This window comes from Ceratotherium simum, chromosome 26 (genome assembly GCF_057802395.1).
Source record: "Ceratotherium simum simum isolate JZ-2026a chromosome 26, ASM5780239v1, whole genome shotgun sequence".
In the NCBI taxonomy this organism is placed as follows: domain Eukaryota; kingdom Metazoa; phylum Chordata; class Mammalia; order Perissodactyla; family Rhinocerotidae; genus Ceratotherium; species Ceratotherium simum.
The window spans coordinates 42,489,404-42,507,040 of NC_141925.1; the positions used below are offsets into that span (position 1 = coordinate 42,489,404).

General features: G+C 59.6%; 2 protein-coding genes across 3 annotated transcripts in view; one reads left to right on the plus strand and one right to left on the minus strand.

Moving 5' to 3' along the window:
- The window catches only part of TMEM120A (transmembrane protein 120A), a 6,320-nt gene extending 338 nt beyond the window's left edge, over positions 1-5,982 (plus strand). Inside the window, exons 2-12 of the mRNA XM_004442130.3 lie at positions 1,502-1,620; positions 1,850-1,966; positions 4,000-4,059; positions 4,290-4,385; positions 4,463-4,552; positions 4,761-4,826; positions 4,928-4,989; positions 5,091-5,183; positions 5,323-5,387; positions 5,490-5,558; positions 5,635-5,982. Of these exons, the coding sequence (XP_004442187.1) occupies positions 1,502-1,620; positions 1,850-1,966; positions 4,000-4,059; positions 4,290-4,385; positions 4,463-4,552; positions 4,761-4,826; positions 4,928-4,989; positions 5,091-5,183; positions 5,323-5,387; positions 5,490-5,558; positions 5,635-5,748 (951 nt within the window). The 3' untranslated portion in view covers positions 5,749-5,982. The remainder of the gene's footprint in view (positions 1-1,501; positions 1,621-1,849; positions 1,967-3,999; positions 4,060-4,289; positions 4,386-4,462; positions 4,553-4,760; positions 4,827-4,927; positions 4,990-5,090; positions 5,184-5,322; positions 5,388-5,489; positions 5,559-5,634) is intronic.
- A 359-nt stretch (positions 5,983-6,341) lies between these two features.
- POR (cytochrome p450 oxidoreductase) overlaps positions 6,342-17,637 on the minus strand; it is a 71,663-nt gene continuing 60,367 nt past the window's right edge. For both annotated transcript variants that reach the window (XM_014796536.2, XM_087417718.1), the window contains 13 exons: positions 15,357-15,485; positions 13,439-13,588; positions 12,821-12,945; positions 12,268-12,357; positions 11,742-11,840; positions 10,585-10,701; positions 10,365-10,483; positions 8,305-8,486; positions 7,966-8,115; positions 7,330-7,600; positions 7,106-7,251; positions 6,940-7,025; positions 6,342-6,851 (listed from right to left, as the gene is read on the minus strand). In XM_014796536.2, coding sequence (XP_014652022.1) covers positions 6,707-6,851; positions 6,940-7,025; positions 7,106-7,251; positions 7,330-7,600; positions 7,966-8,115; positions 8,305-8,486; positions 10,365-10,483; positions 10,585-10,701; positions 11,742-11,840; positions 12,268-12,357; positions 12,821-12,945; positions 13,439-13,588; positions 15,357-15,485 — 1,809 coding nt within the window. In that variant the 3' untranslated portion in view covers positions 6,342-6,706. The remainder of the gene's footprint in view (positions 6,852-6,939; positions 7,026-7,105; positions 7,252-7,329; positions 7,601-7,965; positions 8,116-8,304; positions 8,487-10,364; positions 10,484-10,584; positions 10,702-11,741; positions 11,841-12,267; positions 12,358-12,820; positions 12,946-13,438; positions 13,589-15,356; positions 15,486-17,637) is intronic.

Here is a 17,637-nt window from a genome sequence, read left to right on the forward strand (position 1 = left end):
CCTCCTCTCGGCCCCAAATGAGTGTCTGGCGGCGGCACCGTTTGCCCGCGACCCTGGCGAGACCCCACTGCGCCGGGCGGACCCGGTACTCCCGCCAGGGCCTCGGAGAGAGGCCCGACCCCGTCCCCTCCCGGGAGAGTGGCCGCCTGAGTCAGAGCCGGCCTGGCCCAGTCTTGGGTCAGTCCCTCAGCCAACGTGCGTGCCGTGGGCGCCGATCGGCCGGAGGCTCGAGCAGCGCGGTCCCCGCCCTCGGGCAGCGGTCTGAGCTGAGGGCGGTCTGGGGAAGTGCTGTTGAGGTGAAGACCCGGGCCTGGATGGGGGCCGGGCCGATCCGGAGTGAAGGACAGCGCCCACGAAGACAGGACCATGTGGCTGCTGCACAGAGAGTGAGGAGTCAAGTGGGTGGTCCAGACCCTGCAAGGACCTCAGGGGCCTCGCCCAGATTGGGATCTTTCTAAGGCCAGTGGGAAGCCGCGGGAGGATTGTCTGCACCTGACTTGTATGGGCCACTGTGTTGTTCTGTGGAGGAGGCCAGGGAGGAGGAGGCTGCTGGCAGCCCAGCCACGGGAGAGAGTGGTGGCTCGAGTCGGCAGAGGTGGCACATGCTGGGTTCTGAGTGGGTGTGGTGGCCCCTCCTGGGCATGAGAAACAAGACCCAGGCAAGGTAGAGCCCCGGCCAGCTGGGCACTTGATCAGGCCTTTGCTTCTCCTGGACTGGTTCCAGCCCCTTTCTGTCCGCATGGAAGCCTAGCTGCCCCCTGGCCTGGCCAAGCCTGCTGCCGTTGGTGCTGTTCCCAGAGTCCTTAGCAGAGCCGACCTCCTGGCCTGGCCACCACTGTCCTGGCGTTGGCCCCTGCTTCACCCTCCTCACGCTGCCCCTTGCCCAATCTCCAGGCTCCTCCTTTTCAAGACTCACCCACCAGGGCAAAGTGCTCTGGGAAGCCTTGGGCCAAAGGTGCTGGGGGAGGGGTGAGGGGCTAGTCTTATAGTAGGAAGTCCAAGGGCTGAAGCTTGATGACCTTTAACCTGGGAGCAAGATGCTGGGAGTACCAGAACAGAAGGCATCAGACAACCCCAGCTCCCCGTGCACGTGCAGGCTGGATGGGCAGGAGGATCTGAAAGGGCTGGGGGTATCTTCAGACAGCCTGCTTGTTCTGGAAGGTAGACCTGTGGGCCTAGAGTCCAGACTCAGGGTAGGATAGAGTGGGTGGGAACTACTAGTAGACGGGCTGAGACTGAGAAAACTTTCAGGGAACTAGCCTGTTTCTGGGAGAGGGGTGCTGTGGGGGCTTCTGGGCTTGCAGGAAGAACCTCATCTCCTTGCCTGCCTTGGGGAGAGGGCAACCTCAGGGAGGTCCCTGGGCTGGCACAGCTGGCTGCCTCCTTTCCTGCTCAGACCCTCCCAAGGAACCATGGGGGAATCCATGCCCCCTCCTGCCCAGCAGGCTCTGGCTCAGGGGCTTCCCAGTCAACCCAAGCCTTCCCCCTACCTGGTCCCCAGGAGACCCACCGGCTGTATCGCCTGAAGTTGGAGGAGCTGACCAAACTGCAGAACAATTGTACCAGCTCCATCACTCGACAGAAGAAGCGGCTCCAGGAGCTGGCCCTCGTCCTGAAAAAGTTAGGACCACCCCCCGCAAGCTCCCCCATGCCTCCCCATGCCCCCCTGGCCTTGGGCTGGGGTAGGTGGCTGGCCTGGTGGGGTGGAGGGCTGGTGCTGACTCCTGGAGTGTTCCCGGGCATGGTTTCTCCCCTCTCTGGGCCCGGTTTGCCCTCCTACCCTGCAGGTGTCCGGCATGATACCTAGGGCCTCCTGCTTTGACTCTGGCTTCTGGGGCCCCACCTGCAGATGCAAACCCTCCCTCCCATCGGGGCCAGAGGAGGCTGCACAGGAGCTGGAGAACCAGATCAAGGAGCGCCAAGGACTCTTCTTCGATATGGAGGCCTATTTGCCCAAGAAGAATGGGTGAGACCCCTCCCCCGAGCTCAGTTCACAGCCACTCCTGGGAAAGAGGCCTGAAGCCCTGTCTTCCTCTGCTTGGTCATTCAGTCAGCAAAGTTCCCTGGACCCACTGTGGGCTGCGCACTCGAGCATAGCCCCACGTCAGGGGAGACAGCCCATGTGACAGTGATGGCTCACCACAATGAATGCTTTGTGGGGGAATACAGGGAATGGGGGAGCACAGTGAGGCTCCTAACCCGGCCCGGGAGGTCAGAGCGAGCCTCCTGGAGTGGGTGATGCCTGAGCTAAGTCGTAAAGGGTAAAGGAGTGAGCCAGGCAGAGATAGGAAGGCGGTAACGACAGGTGTGGTGGCCAGAACTCAGGGTAGGAGGTGAGAGGTCACGATACGACCAGAGGGGGAGACAGGCTGCAGAGCTTGTCTTGGCCCAGGAGGCAGGGGAGAGTGATGGGTGAAATATGTACTTAGGTCAGCTGTCGTCACCCAGGAGGATGGGCAGGGGACAGTGCAGAACCCTGGGCTGAGCAAAAAACATGCAGCAGAGACTGTAGGCAGCAAGACAACAGAGAGAGAGCATGTCCCAGAAGGCAAGGAAGGAAGGAGTGGTCAGTAGCCTCAGATCAGATGGCCCAGGGGGGTCAAATGCTATAAGGAAGGGGAAATATTTCCTGGAAGTTGGGGTGACCTTGGAGAGAACTGCTTCCCAGGGTGGTGTGGGTGGAAGTTGATATTGAGGATGACAGGAGAGCTGAGCAGAGAGCCAGCCAAGTTTAGGCCACTCTTCAGAAGCTTGGCTGTGAGTAGAAACAGAAACTGGTAACTAGAAACTGGTCATTAGAACTTGGCATGAGGGTCGAGGGGCAGCTTTTGCTTGGGTGGATGTGTAACTTTATTTGCACATAGGAAAGACTCGGGCATATCTACTGCTGAGCGGGGGGCGGGGGGACAACAGAGGGGAGAGACCCAGGAGAGGGGTGCTAAGCCATGGAGGGAAGTGCCTGGGGAGATGGGAAGGGCTGGGCTGGGCCCTTCCTATTTGTGATGGGAAGTGTGCAGAGAAGAGGAGGCGGCAGCAGGCAGGGAAGATGTCGGCTGCCAGGAGGGAGACAGGATGGAGGGTTTGGGGGAGAGGGTTTGACGGGGCCACCGCTGAGATTGGGAGAGGCAGCCTGGCAGGCTAGCTGGAGTCCCGCTGTGCCCCTTAATCTCTTCGCAGCCTTGGGCAAGTCCCTTAACCACTCTGAGCCTGTCCATATGGCTTGAGTGTGAACAAGAGCCCCTCTATGGGTGCAGCTGCCTAGTACACGCCTGACTTTCTGGTTACCTCTCGGAGTTTCTCTGGAGGAGAAGGAGGACGAGCTTCATTGGTGGGTGTGATGGCAGTGCAAGGAGCTGGGAGTCACAGAGTTGGCAAGAAAGCAGTTGACATGTGAAGGAAGGCGTGGGGACTCGGCTGGCTCGGGAAAGGAGACCAGGGTCAGGAGGGCCTGGGAGCCTCAGCGAGGGGGAGGGTCCGTGGTGAAATGGGGGCTGGGTGGGAGGTGGGCACGCAGGGTCAGAATACAACCAGTTTCCGAGGAAGCTGTTCTGGGTTGGGAGGAGGTCCTAGGGTGGCCATGGGTGTGGGTTGCTACAGTGAACTCAGGTTCTCGAAGTAGCAGGAACTGTGGGGTAGGTGAGAGATGGTGATCACACACATGGGCGTTGGGTCCACTGCCCAGGCGATCTGAGATGTGGGCATGGCTTCCAGTGGGGGGAGAGCCAGGCTGGCCTTGAGGCCCTGAGGTGGGAGGGCTTGGGGGAAGAGGAGGGAGGGAGGGGTGTCAGTTTACCCTGGAGCAGGCAGGGAGAAAGGCTGAGCATGTGTTTCCCATGTAGTTGGTCTGCACATCTCCAAGGTCAGAACCCTAAGCCAAGGCCATGGGAAGGCTGGGTGGGATGGTGACCCAGAGCTGGCCTGGCCCACCTGGGGGCTCTGTGCCCTTTGGCTTCCTTCTGTTGGGGCCTCTCCTCACCTGGTCTCCCCCACTCCCTCTAGGTTGTACCTGAGCCTGGTTCTAGGCAACGTCAACGTGACCCTCCTGAGCAAGCAGGCTAAGTAATTTGTAGTTGTGGGCTGGGTCTCAACCCTGCTCTCCACCCTCCTGGGTCCCTTCCATTCTGCCCCAGCTTCCCTGCTAAGCCTTGGGGTTCAGGGGCTGCTCCCCCGTGCTGGCCCTGTGCCACCCACAGACGTGTGTCCAGAGCAGGAGCCTCCCTCTTTGGGCAGAGGCGAGGGTAGGCCCCGCCAGCATCCCAGCCTGTCCCACGAGTGTGTGCCCACCCCAGGTTTGCCTACAAAGACGAGTATGAGAAGTTCAAGCTCTACCTCACCATCATCCTCATCCTCATCTCCTTCACCTGCCGCTTCCTCCTCAACTCCAGGTGGGTGTCCTGCTGCTCAGGGCTGCACCCTGCAACCTCTCCAGGCTCTGGCATCAACTCTCTGTACCCCTCCCCAGGGTGACAGACGCTGCCTTCAACTTCCTTCTGGTCTGGTATTACTGCACCCTGACCATCCGAGAGAGCATCCTCATCAACAATGGCTCCCGGTGGGTGAGGGCGGGGCCTGACCCCAGCTCCTGAGGAGGGTGGGGGGCACTGGAGCTACCCTAGAAAGTTGGGGGGCTGCCGTGGCCCTCTGAGGAGGAGGAGCTGGGCTGCGGTTCTGGGTTCTAACCACCTTAGCCCCACTCCCTGTCCCCAAGCACTGATCCTGGGGGCTGACGGGACAGGAATGACAGTGGCTTCCTGATACAGGATCAAAGGCTGGTGGGTTTTCCATCATTACGTGTCCACATTCCTGTCAGGAGTCATGTTGACATGGTGAGTGGCCCCACGTGGCTCCCAGGGCCCCTGTGAGGGGAGCTGGGACAGGGAGATGGCGTCCCTGAGCTCCCCACATTCCCCTCTGCTTTCTGCCTTAGGCCTGACGGCCTCATGTACCAGAAGTTCCGGAACCAGTTTCTGTCCTTCTCCATGTACCAGAGTGAGTGTCTCAGGGGTCCCTGCTCAGCTCAGGACTCGCCCGTGGGGAGGTGGGGGGAAAGGACTCCGGGCTCCAGCCCAGTCCTGATGCCCCGCCCCCAGGTTTTGTGCAGTTCCTCCAGTATTACTACCAGAGTGGCTGTCTGTACCGCCTGCGGGCCTTGGGCGAGAGGCACACCATGGACCTCACCGTGGGTGAGTTGGCACGGCGGCCCCTCTGGAATCCTGCAGAGGACGCTGGGAAGGCGGAAGTTCTTTCCTCTTGACTTGGGTCTGAGTGATGGTGTCGTCTCTGTCCTTGGTTATTCTGTGCCCTGCCCCTTCTCCCCCGCAGAGGGCTTCCAGTCCTGGATGTGGCGGGGCCTCACCTTCCTGCTGCCCTTTCTTTTCTTTGGACATGTAAGTGTATCTGTGTGTGTCCCCGTCCATCTCGCTGTCCCTCCTCTGCTCCGGCTCGAGTAGCGACTGCGTTCTACTCTGTAAATCCCTCCTCCCTCCCAGTTCTGGCAGCTTTTTAACGCGCTGACGTTGTTCAGCCTGGCCCGGGACCCCGCGTGCAAGGAGTGGCAGGTGAGCTGGGGGCCCTGGGAAGGAAGCTGGGAGGGCCAGGGCCTGGCCTTCGTCCTAACCCCGATTCCTTCCACAGGTGCTCATGTGCGGCCTCCCCTTCCTCCTCCTCTTCCTTGGCAATTTCTTCACCACCCTGCGGGTTGTGCACCAGAAGTTCCACAGTCAGCGGCATGGGAGCAAGAAGGAGTGAGGCTGGGCCTTCCCCTGCCTGCAGGCACGGCTCCTTACAGCACCCCTGGCCTAGAAGGGGCTTCTGTACGCCACGTGTTGAGGGAGTGGGGGATCCCCTCGTCCTGGTCTCTTCTGCTCTCCCCTGGGTTTTGTGGGCTCTGTGGGCCCCTAAGGCTATGCTGGGGAAGAAGACCTGGGCCTGGGTCCCAGCCCTGCTGGGGGCCAGCCGCCTCAATAAATGGAGAGGCACAAAGGTGGCTTGAGGTGTGTTCTGAGGGTACGGCAGGGGCTTGGTGGCTCTCTGTGCCACCACGGGTTCTTGGGGCTCCTGAGCTGTTTGTTAGTCTCTCTGGGGTCTAAGTAGACCCAGGTGGGGCCGGCCCCGTGGCTTAGCAGTTAAGTGCGTGCGCTCCGCTGCTGGCGGCATGGGTTCAGATCCCGGGCGCGCACCGACGCACTGCTTGTCCGGCCATGCTGAGGCCGCGTCCCACATACAGCAACTAGAAGGATGTGCAGCTATGACATACAGCTATCTATCTAGTGGGGCTTTGGGGGGAAAAAAAAAAAGATTAAGTAGACCCAGGTGGAGGCCCCAGATCTGCTCAAGGCAAATGCAGAAAACAGAACTTCATTCCAAGGGCCAGAGATTATTTAAAATTATTTACACTCATTGAAAATCACGTGGCAGGGCCAGGGCCCAGCTCAGCTGAGAGAAGAGCCCCTTCTGTACTGCCACCGAGGGTCTGAGGTGTTCACAAAGTGCGGGCTGGGTCACCCTTGGCCATGTGCCCTGGGGCTAGGGGGCTCTGGAGGGCACATCTCTGGCCCAGAACAGTCTTTGTCACTGGGCCTGCCTCCTGTAGCAAGGCCCAGTGGAAGCCGCCCGGGAGACCAGCAGAAGGGAGTGAGGAAAGTGATTACGTGGGGAAGCAAGTCTGTAAGGTGTGAGGGCAGAGCAGGGCTGGGCCAGGCTGCTCCTAGCTCCACACGTCCAGCGAGTAGCGGCCCTTGGTCATCAGCTTCTTGATGTAGTCCACGGCCTGGGCGTGCTCCATGGCCCCCAGCTCGGCCACAATGTCGGAGAAGGTGTTCTGCACGTCCCTTGCCATGTTCCGAGCATCCCTGGGGGCAGGAAGGCGGTGACACGGGCTCGACAAGGGGCCCTTCCACAGGCAGGGCCTCGCACCTCCCCTCCTCTGCCCTCACTCACCCGCAGACATAGATGTGGGCGCCCCCCTCGTGGATCAGCTTCCACAGGTGCTCCTTGTCCCTCTGCAGTAAGTGCTGCACATAGACCTGGGGGCAGAGGGCAGTGCTGGTGAGGAGCGCTGTCCCGCAGCCCTCTGGCCCCCAGAGCAGCCTGCCCGCAGCCTCACCTTGTGGGCCTGCTCCCGGGAGAAGGCCACGTTGAGCTGGGTGAGAGAGCCATCCTTGTGGAACTGGGCCAGCTCCTCGCGGTACAGGTAGTCCTCATCAGACCGGCGGCAGCCGTAGTAGAGCAGCGTCTCCCCCACCTCCTTGCCTGGGGCAGCAGCGGCCAGGGTGAGCATGGACCCGGCCCCCCCCGCCCTGTCCCCACCTCCTAGGCCCCCACACTCACCTTGCTGCTGCAGCCAGGCCCGCTCCTGGATGAAGCCTATGAAGGGGGCAATCCCAGTGCCAGGGCCCACCATGACGACAGGCGTGGTGGCCTTGAAGGGCAGGCGGAACTGGGACTTGCGCACGAACATGGGCACCAGGGCCCGGCGGCCGTTCTCCCCAGCAGGCTCCTTGGCCTGCAGCCAGCTGGTGGCCACGCCCTTGTTGATGCGGCCAGACTTGGTTTCATACTCCACAACCACAGCACAAATGTGCACAGAGTTGGGGTGGACCTGGCGGGGGGTAGGGGGGCAGGAGTGAGCACAGCAGCCGTGCCGGAGGCCCCTTCTCGTTCCTGCCGCCCTGTCACCAGAGCAGCCTTGGCACGGGGGTCCTTGCCCAGGGCCTGTTCACACCCTCTGTGGCACCCAAACCTCCTCAAAGGCCCCTTCCCAGCAGCTTTCCTGAGGGGCTCTGGGCACGGGGGCTGGGAACAGTTTGCAGGCTTATTATGGTCTGGCTACTGGATACACAGCCTGGAGAATCCTGAGCGGACTGCCCAGGCATTTGGGGCAGAGCTGGGCCATGGCTCAGGGTGCCTGTGCACCTCCAAGGAGCCAACACTACACCTTCTATACGTGGGCTGGGCCTCCCCCACCTTGGAGGACGAGGCGATGGAGTAGTAGCGGGCCTGAAGACGAGGCAGCAGCTCACACAGGTGGTCGATGGGGGGCCGCAGGGACGGGTAGTCCTGCAGGATGGCCAGGATGTGCCTCCGAGCCTCCACGACCCAGCTCAGGTACAGCTCCTGAGGGAGACATAGAACGTGGGTGAGACACGGGCGAGGGGACCCAGTGGCCCAGGGACAGGGCTCAAGTTGGTGGCTTGGAGAATGGCTGGGTAGGGTGGCCTGGTGGGTGCTGGCTGGTAGCTGCAACTCAGGGCTGAGGTGGTGGCACTCTGGGTCCTGGGGGGCGGGTGGGAGTGGCAGGCTTACCTTGCCCTCGCCCGAGGAGGAGGCCATCTTGCGCAACTGTTCCTGCTCGGTGGGCTCCGAGGCGTACTGGGCCAGCTCGTAGAGCACATTGGTGCGTGGCGGGTTGGTGATATCCAGATAGTAGGTGAGGGCCGTACGGTAGGAGGTGGGGCAGGGGAATGGGTGCTTCTTGTTGGACTCCTCTGCAGGGAGAGAGAAGGCAGGGTTTGGGGTTAGTGGCCACCAGCCCGGATGGGGCGGGCAACGCCCCCAGGCCTGCTCTGCAGAAAGCAGGTGGCCCAGCTGGCACTGGAAGCAAGGCCAGCTCTTTCTGGTGCTTCCCTGGCCCTGGGGCAAAGCCTCAGGCTTTCGGCCAGCCTTACGCTTCAGGCTGGACAGGTAGTCCTCAACAGAGGCGCTCACTCTCCCCCTCCAGGAGAATCTGAGCCCCTGTGGGGGACCCCTTTGCTGAGGGCTGCTCAGAGAGAGGGCGGCAGAGGCAGAACTCCCCAGTGTGTCCTATCTGACTGGGCTGGGCCTGGCCCACTGTGGGATGCAAATACTGGGGCCTTCAGCTGTGATGGCAGGGTCACCTCCAGGTCAGTTTTGTGCTTGGACACATGTGGAGGTCTACACATGGGGCACCCAGAGGCCGAGCTCTTGGTGCGGCGTCCTGTACACGCCAGCTGCTGACACAGGCCCTATCGCCAGCCCTTGCTGGGACCTTTCGCCACCACCAGTCAACAAGCTGGCTTTACTGACCCCCTCTCTCCAATCAGGCTAGAGCGGAGCCCAGCCCGGGACGGTGGAGAAGCAGCTCCACGTCTTAGAGGTGTGCCCACGGGGCCTGTCTGTTCCTGTGCCGCTGCAGAACTGCTGAGGACATGTGGAGAGAGCCTGGCCCAGGATGGGGGCGCAGCGTTCAGGGGGCTGGGTCTATCCTTTGGAGGGGCTTGAACTTATTGAATTATGACCTGCATAAAGTGTACAAGTCATACACGTAGGGCTTGAAGGGTTTTCACAAACTGAGTGTCCTCAGGTATCCAGCACCCAGATCAAGAAGCAGGGTGCTCCCGGCACCGAGCCCTCTGGAGTGGGGCCCAGAAACCAGGCTCGGGCCTTGCACTCCAGGGCGGGCGGGGTGAGCGAGCACATCCTTTCTAAAGCCACACATCTGCCTTGAGTTCTGAGCCTCTGCAGCCCCGTCTCTCTGTGCAGCTCTCGGCAGTCAAGGCTCCTGCAGGGGCTCAGATTCTCCTGAGGGAGAGGGAGCAGCACAGCCTCCCCCAGCAAGGGCCTGCCGCTGACGGCACAAGGGACATGCCCCAGAGTGAGACAGGCCCGCGTGCGTACCACTGTGCTTCCACTGCTGGCACGACGAACCCTGATATAAATCAGCCCCCTCTGGTGCTGTTCCTCTCAAGGGCTGACTCTGGAACTGGAGCGGCCCAGGCTGGGGTCCCCGAGGACCAGGATGAGCACAGCAGGGCCAGGCGGGGCTGGGCCCCAGGTCAGTGGACGGGGGGGCACCAAAGGGCTCGCGGCAAGCCAGCCCCACGTGGCCTGGGAGAGCCCTGCCCCACATTAGTGCCTCTTGTACTCGAAGTGCCCTAAACGGACCCGAGGGCTGTTAGGGTTGCTGACTCTGATCCCTGAGTTTACAGGTAAGGAGATGCCCTGAAGTAGAGAGAGGGCAGCCCAAGGCCCTCAGTGGCCAGTCATGGTAGAGCCAGGCCTGGGAACCAGGGCCCTGCTCTGCAGTCCCCTCTTCCTCACAGGATGTGGGGGTGGGTCGGCAGCCGGGGCTGGCTCTGTTTCCATCCACCCCTCCCTCCCTCAAGAGACTAAGCCAGTGTGGGAATAGGGGGACCCCGAGGGAGAGAGCCAGACCCAACAGCTACCTTTGCCCCCTGCCCTCTGAGTTTGCTTCAGAACCATGACTGTGGGTCTTGGGTACAAGGGCCTCTAGGGCACCAGAGCTCAGGCCTGCACACAAGTTCAACCTCTGGGCCTTGCAAAGACCATTCCTACCCGCCTCAGGCCACGCAGGGAAGGGGGGTGGCCTGGATTCCAGAACTCACCATCGAGATTGTTTAGGGACATGATGACGTCCAGGTCAGCACCCAGGATCTCGCCAAGTTGGTTGACCAGGGCAGAGTCATTGGCCGGGTAAACGGCCACATGGTCCCCAGATTCATACCTGGGGGGAGATGCGAGGTTCAGGAGAGGGGGAAGGTGGCTCTGCACCCAGATCAGGAGCCCCCGGGTAAGGTTTGGGGGAGGGGTGGCAGCAGCTGGTACCTGATTTTGGAATCTGAGATGTCTAACTCCAGGTGCATGAGGTGTCGCTCAGTTCCCTGGTTCAGCTTCCGGTTGGTGGTGACTACGGCCAAGAATGGATTCTTGGCATCAAAGGGGCTGGGTGGGGAGGAAAGCAGCTCAGTGATTGTCCAGGTCTTCCATCTGAATCCCCCACCCCCAGGGGACTTTCGGGTTTCATGGAACACAGGGAACCTCAGAGCTGGCCTTCACAGGCCACGAGGAAACCTCACCAATTATGTAAAAGGTTCTCCCAACCGGATCCAAGGCAGTGCTCTCAACAACCCCACCAAGTGGGCAAAGCTCGGCTGTCAGTGTCCCCGTTTACAGATATGGAAACAGGCTGGCCCCTAAAAACCTGGGAGACCCTCCACCCTCTGTAGCCATTGGTGGGCTAAGTGCAAAGGAGGACCAGGCCCTTGAAGATGGCTCCCCAAGACAGAAGGTGCCTGAGGTCCCCGAGTGACGGTGTGGAGCAGAGCTCCCTCCTCTCACGTGCCCTGGACTGTAACTCTGTAAAGTCACTGAATGTTGGGGTTTCCTGTTACAGCAGGGTGACAGCAGGGCTGACTAAAGCAGGGCTGCTTGTCTCGAATCCAGTGGCACAAGGGGACTTCGTGACTGGCTCCAGCAGGAGTCTGGGCAGCGCCCTGGGGTAAGGCAAGTCAGGGCCCAAGAGAGGAACACTATGTTGAGGCAGATTTTAAGGAAGTGAACCCTTTTCCAGAGTGCAACTAGACCCAGAGCTGAACTCATTGTGTCCTGGTCCGGGAACCACGGTGCACCCCCACCCCAGGATATCCACAGAGCCAAATGTCCAAGCAAATTAAGTACAAACTGAGCAAGTGCCAGTCTCCCAGAGGCCATGCCCTGGGCTGAGGGTCCACTGGGCAGGGAGGGGTCCCAAGGGCCCTGAGCACGGAGCAGCCCCCCTCCTGTGCAATGGAGGTGAAAATGTGGTGCCCCCACCCACACCACTCCTGGACAAGGGTGGAGATAAGGACATCCCACGGGATGGGGCCTGGGAGGAAAGGTCCTGTGGGGACACACAGGACTGCCAGCTGTTTGCTGTCCCCAGGCACCTGAAACAGGCGCACCAAGGGCCACAGGGCCTGGCCCCAACCACGCTCTCTACTCACGGTTTTTGGTTCTCATAGCTCTTCAGGCGGCCCATCTCGCCCGTGTACACTTTGGCCGTGTCTATGTCTGTGTGCACCACCAGCTCATACTGGCGAATGCTGGAAAGGGGAGACCAAGGGTGAGGCAGAGGCTGGGAGGTGGCAGGGGTCGGTGCCGAGAGGAGGGAGGCCGCCTCCTGGTGTGTGACTGAGGAGACAGTGCATGCTGCAGGGGGCTTAGGGACCAGATAGGACATACAGGCAGGAGATGCATGAGGATGGGGAGGCAGGAAAGAGCGAGAAGTGGGAGCTGGCACAGAGCTGAGGGAGGCCTGGGGTTCACCGGGCTTCAAGGCGATTCTGGAGAAGATAAGGAAAGCCCTCCCCGGACTCCCTGTCCCTTCCAGGCGAGGCCCAAGGTCCTTAGCCTGGGACCTGAGACCCTCCTGCACTCTGACTGAGCTTCTGCCAGCCCCACCCCGAGGTCTCCCACCCCCGGGAGGCACTCGCCCATGGCTCCCTGCCCCGTATGGGGGCACACACTCACCTAGAGTCCTCTCCTGTGGCTTCCACCCCAAAGTGCTCACACACAGCAGGCCAGAACTGCTCTCGCCACGTGATGAAATCCTCCTCCAGGCTGGGGAGAGAAGGGAATGAGCCAGGCCCTGGGGAGCCTGGTCGGGGCAGCAGGACCTGCAATGGGCTGGCTTCCCCAACAGCCCGGGTTCCAGGTGGGACTGCCAGGCCAGCCTGGACCCTCTGCCCCAGCACCTCCCAGAGCTTGAGGGCTCATTTCACTTTGGCCCGCCCGGTGAGCTAGCCGAAGGCATCAGGAAGGATCTAGAGGGTCTGTGCTAACCGTGAGTGGCTTCTCTCTGAGCTAGGCAGGCCAGGAGGACGTGGAAAAGCAAAGAAGGCTCACTCAGCAGGGGCTGGGGGGCAGAGGGGGCATCCCTTCCCTCGCCCTTGGTGAGGCGTGTCACGGAGTTACAGCAGACACCATGGCTTTGCACTCCCCTTATGTACCACAGCCAGCCCTAACCCTGTGGCTCCTGACCCCTGAGAGCCAGGTCTGGGGGCTCGAGGGAGTGGGCACTCACTTTCCATCATCGTCGCCCATCCCCAGCTCAAAGATCCGCTGGGCACCGAGCTGCTCCAGCCGCTTGTCCACATACTTGCCCATGGCATTGAAGTGCTCATAGGTCTTATTCCCAAGGCCGAACACCTGTGTGGACAGACGGGTGGGTCTGAGGCCCAGCTAGTGGTCAGGGGTGGGTTTCCCCACAGTGCTGGCCAAGCTGTATCTGCAAGACACCTTGCACTGTGAGGTGGGCCAACTTTGGGCCCTGGAAGTGGCTTTGTTTTAGTGACCTACAGCCCAGGACCCCCTCCAAAGCCAGCCTCTAAGCCTTAACTCTGGGCCCTAGCAGGGGCAATTCACTCTCCCTGCCCCCTGGAGGAAAGTGGGGCTGGGGACACAGGAGGAGCAGCTCTCTTAGTGTTAGGGCCCAGGGCAGAAGAGAGGGTCGCCCCATGACCCCAGGGACTCCCTGCCAGGTGCCCCTGTCCTGACACCTCTGCCTGCCCTGGCTGATCAGAATGAGGTGACAGCTGGAGGATTTCCTCTTGGACACAGGGGTCCAGAGGCCCTGGGGAGGCACTGCAGGCTGCCATGAGCCCACAGGGAGCCAATGGAGAGAAGATAGGGGGTGACTCACCGCATACTTGACTCCGGAGAGGTCCACGTCCGCCTCCTGGAGCCAGTCATAGAAGTCCTGGGCATTGTCAGTGGGGTCCCCCTCACCGTAGGTGGCCATGCAGAACACTGCCAGGGAGTTCTCTATCTCTGGCAGGCTGCCCAGGTCGGCCTGGAGAGACAAGGGCAGGGCTGGGACCAGCGACCATGACTGAGCCTGCTCTAGGTCAGGTCTGCACCTGACGGGATGCAGACGAGCGAGTCCAGGTCTCAAGAGGAGGGAGTGCATTTCTAGAGAAAAGGGACCAGCAGGCACAAAAGAGCATGTCTGAGGACCTGGGGTGCTGACAGGCCACCGGCCAGCATTTAGAATGTGGTTCCCTGTGTGTCAGGCCTGGGCCTCCATGGGAGAACTTCATCGGCCCACAAAGTCCTGGGGGCACAGCAGGGCCTGGGCTCTCAATTCCTAACCACTGTTCACAGCTCAAAACCCAGGTCTGGAGGTGGATGGGTGGCGGTGCCTGTCCCTAAGACCGAAGGCAGAGGGTGGAGCAGTGGGGGCAGTCTGGGTTGGGAGACGGAGGGCACACGCAGGAAGCAGCTGGCACTCAGCAGAGCGGTTCTGAGGGAAAGCACAGTTGTCATGTGGCTGGAGCTCCCGGAACAGCCTGACTGGTGACTGGCAGTGACCCCACGAGGGGAGAAGTGGGACAGCAACGCCCTGGGACTTCCTCCCAGACCACCTGCCCCCTGCCGGCCTACTCCCTCCCTAAGGATCCCTCCCCTTCCCTGTCCACTGTCCCCACCTGGGGCCGGTGGCCTCACTGTCATTAGCACTCCGGACCCAGAAGCATGCAAGCAGACTGCTGGAAGTTTCTAGCACTTTGGAGAGGCACAACCATGCAAGGGGAAGGAGCCAAGGCCCGGAGGAGAGTGAGCAAGGCAAGCCTGCCCCTCACAGCCCTCAGAGATAGGCCAGGAAGTTGGGATTCAGTCCTGCAGACAGTCCTGTGGTGGCCCTAAGGGGTGACCTGTCGAGGACGGCTTACAGGAGGAGGGGGAGGGGAGAGGGACCCTGCAGCTCCAAACGGGGGCTGTCCCCCCAGTTCTCAGGCTCTCCCGGCCCCTCCCTGGCTGCACTCTTCCGTTGGGCCCTGTCCCCACTCCTGTTCTGGCCCAGACACACGAGTTACTAACAGCCTCATATCAAAGCCTAGCTGAAGCGTCCCGGAGATGGCCTGTCCAACACCCTCATCCTTTATCTGCATACTAGGCAGGGAAGGCCCTCAGGGGCAGGGGCTCGCCCAGGGTCACAGGGGCAGCGAGGGCAGAGCGGGATCAGAGCCCAGATGCCCCGACTCCTCAATTCGGCTCCCCGCCGCTGCAGCTCGGGGTGGGGTTAAAGAGATGGGAAACAGTTCTTCTCTGGACCCGCTGAGACCCTTTCATTTTTCTTTTCTTTTTTTTTTTAAAGATTTTATTTATTTATTTATTTTCCCCCCAAAGCCCCAGTAGATTGTTGTACATCATAGCTGCACATCCTTCTAGTTGCTGTATGTGGGACGTGGCCTCAGCATGGCTGGAGAAGCGGTGCGTCGGTGCGCACCCGGGATCCGAACCCAGGCCGCCAGCAGCGGAGCGTGCACACTTAACCGCTAGGCCACGGGGCCGGCCCAACCCTTTCATTTTTCTAAGCCACCCCCAATCCACTGAGTCCCTTCTGCTTGCACCTCCCAGCACTTGTAAAGCCACTGCGTGGAGAGCACCAAGGGCTGAGTATAAGCAGTGCTGGGAGCTCACACATGCACACCTGAGCCAGGTGTTCTTAATGTCCTTAAAACTGGGGGCAGCCCTTTAAGTGTCTCCATGATCCAGAGACGCCTTCCTTAATGCTGCTGGAGGAGCCAGAAGGAAGGGGCCAGGGTGTGGCGAGAGCTCACCAAGTCATACTCCTCCGGGTCTGCTGCCATGCCCCGCATCCCATAGCGGTGGGCGTCCTTGGACAGGCGGTTGGCAAACTCCTCGGCGGTCCCTGTCTGGGAGCCGTAGAACACGATGATGTTCCTGCCCTAGGGAAGGCCAGACATGAAAGGTCAGTAAGGGGCCAAGAACCACAGGCATCACTCGAGACTCCAGGTGATCGCAAAGGCAGGCCAGGCAGGTGGGGCCCCTCAAGGGCACCCTCTTTCCTTCCTGCTTCAAGTCCTTTGTAGGTCACTCTGGGCCTGGAATCTCACTGCCACAGCCACTGTGGTGGGTGGGGGCAAAGGCCATCCAGACGACTCCAGCCGGAACCATCAAGGTAATCTTACACATGCAGCTGCTCAAGGTCACACTCTGGACAGATTTTTAAATGACATGTGAAAATGGGGCCAGCCCGGTGGTATAGCAGTTAAGTTCCCATGTTCCGCATCAGAAGCCTGGGGTTCGGATCCTGGACGCGGACCTACTCACTGCTCATCAAGCCATGCTGAGGCGGCATCCCACATAGAAGAACTAGAAGGACCTACTACTAGGATATACAACTATGTACTGGGGCTTTGGGGAGAAAGAAGGAAAAAAAAAAAGGAAGATTGGCAAAAAAAAGGAAGGTGTTAGGTCAGGGCCAATCTTCCCCAAAAAAGAAAAAAATGACGTGTGAAAACACAGAGCACAGTGTTCAATTAAAAAAGGGTGATCAAGGGGCTGGCCCAGTGGCATAGCAGTTAAGTTCGTGCACTCCGCTTTGGCAGCCCGGGGTTTGCAGATTCGGATCCTGGGCGCTGACTGATGCACTGCTTGTCAAGACGTGCTGTGGCAGTGTCCCATATAAAGTAGAGGAAGATGGGCACGGATGTTAGCCCAGGACCAATGTTCCTCACCAAAAAAAAAAAAAAAGGTGACGAAGGGATGGGTAGTGACATTAGCATCATGGTGGAGTGAGCTTTCCCCCTTAGACTCTCCCCCACAAGATACAACAAAAAGGACACTCATATACCAACAGAGGACATTCACATACACAAAAGATGTCTGAGAGACCCACGCAGCTGCACATTTGAAGGTGGAGGTGCTGGAACCCCTGAGGAAATGGAAGGAGGTAAGGAGAACTCCTCTCCTTCCCCAATGACAGTGACCCTGGGACTGGGACCGTGCAGCTCTCTTAGAGAGAGCATGGGGGTAGCCCTCTGCAGGAAAACCATCACTCTCCAAGTTCTCTCACAGCCTGTGGGAAATTCCCATACAGAGCAGACTGAACTGTTGTGGGGGCGTCTTCATCAAGCTAGCACCCCAGGAGAGCAGATAGCGAGGCAAGAGCGAGAAGCCCCTGGAATCAGGCAGGTGAGAGAAAGAGCCCCTCCCCTCCGAGACCACGCAGCTCTGAGAGAGAGAGTCGGGGAGTGGCCCTCTGTGGGAAAACCATTGCTCTCCAAGTTCTCTCACAGCCTGTGGGAAATTCCCATACGGAGGGGACTGAACTGTCGCAGGGGTGCCTTCATCAAGCTAGCACCCCAGGAGAGCAGATAGTGAGAGAAGAGCAAGAAAACCCCAGGATCGGGTATGTGAAAGAGAAACCCCTCCCCTCACCCAGAGCACCAGCACAGCTGGTCAGCCAGAGCACCTGCAGATAGCGGCAGGCTCAGAATACACAGCTCTTGACCCCCACCCAGTGGTGGCAAGAGGAAGCTGCAACCAGATGTCTTCAGAATGAGGAAAAATAAGCCCACGCCCTCAAGCACTATGCAAAAATATATTAGATCTCCAGACCAGAAGGAAAATGACAAGCACCAGGAAATCAATCCCGAAGGCACAGAAATTTATAACCTACACGACAGAGAATTCAAAATAGCTATCACAAAAAAGCTCAACGAACTACAAGAAAACACAGATAGACAATTCAATGAAATCAGGAACTTCTTCACAAAAGAGACTGAAACTATAAAGAAAAACCAATCAGAAATGTTGGAGACGAAAAACACAATGGAGGAGATGAAAAATCTGGAATCTTTAAAGAACAGAGCTGACAATAGCAATATTGAGGATAGGAATGCAGCAGTGCTCCAGATGGAGGAGGAGAGAGAACTAAGACTAAAAAGAAATGAAGAAACTCTCCGAGAAATATCCAACTCAATTAGGAAATGCAACGTAAGGAGTATAAGTATTCCAGAAGGAGAAGAGAGGGAAAAAGGAGCAGAGAGCTTGTTCAAAGAACTAATAGCTGAGAACTTACCAAACCTGGGGAAG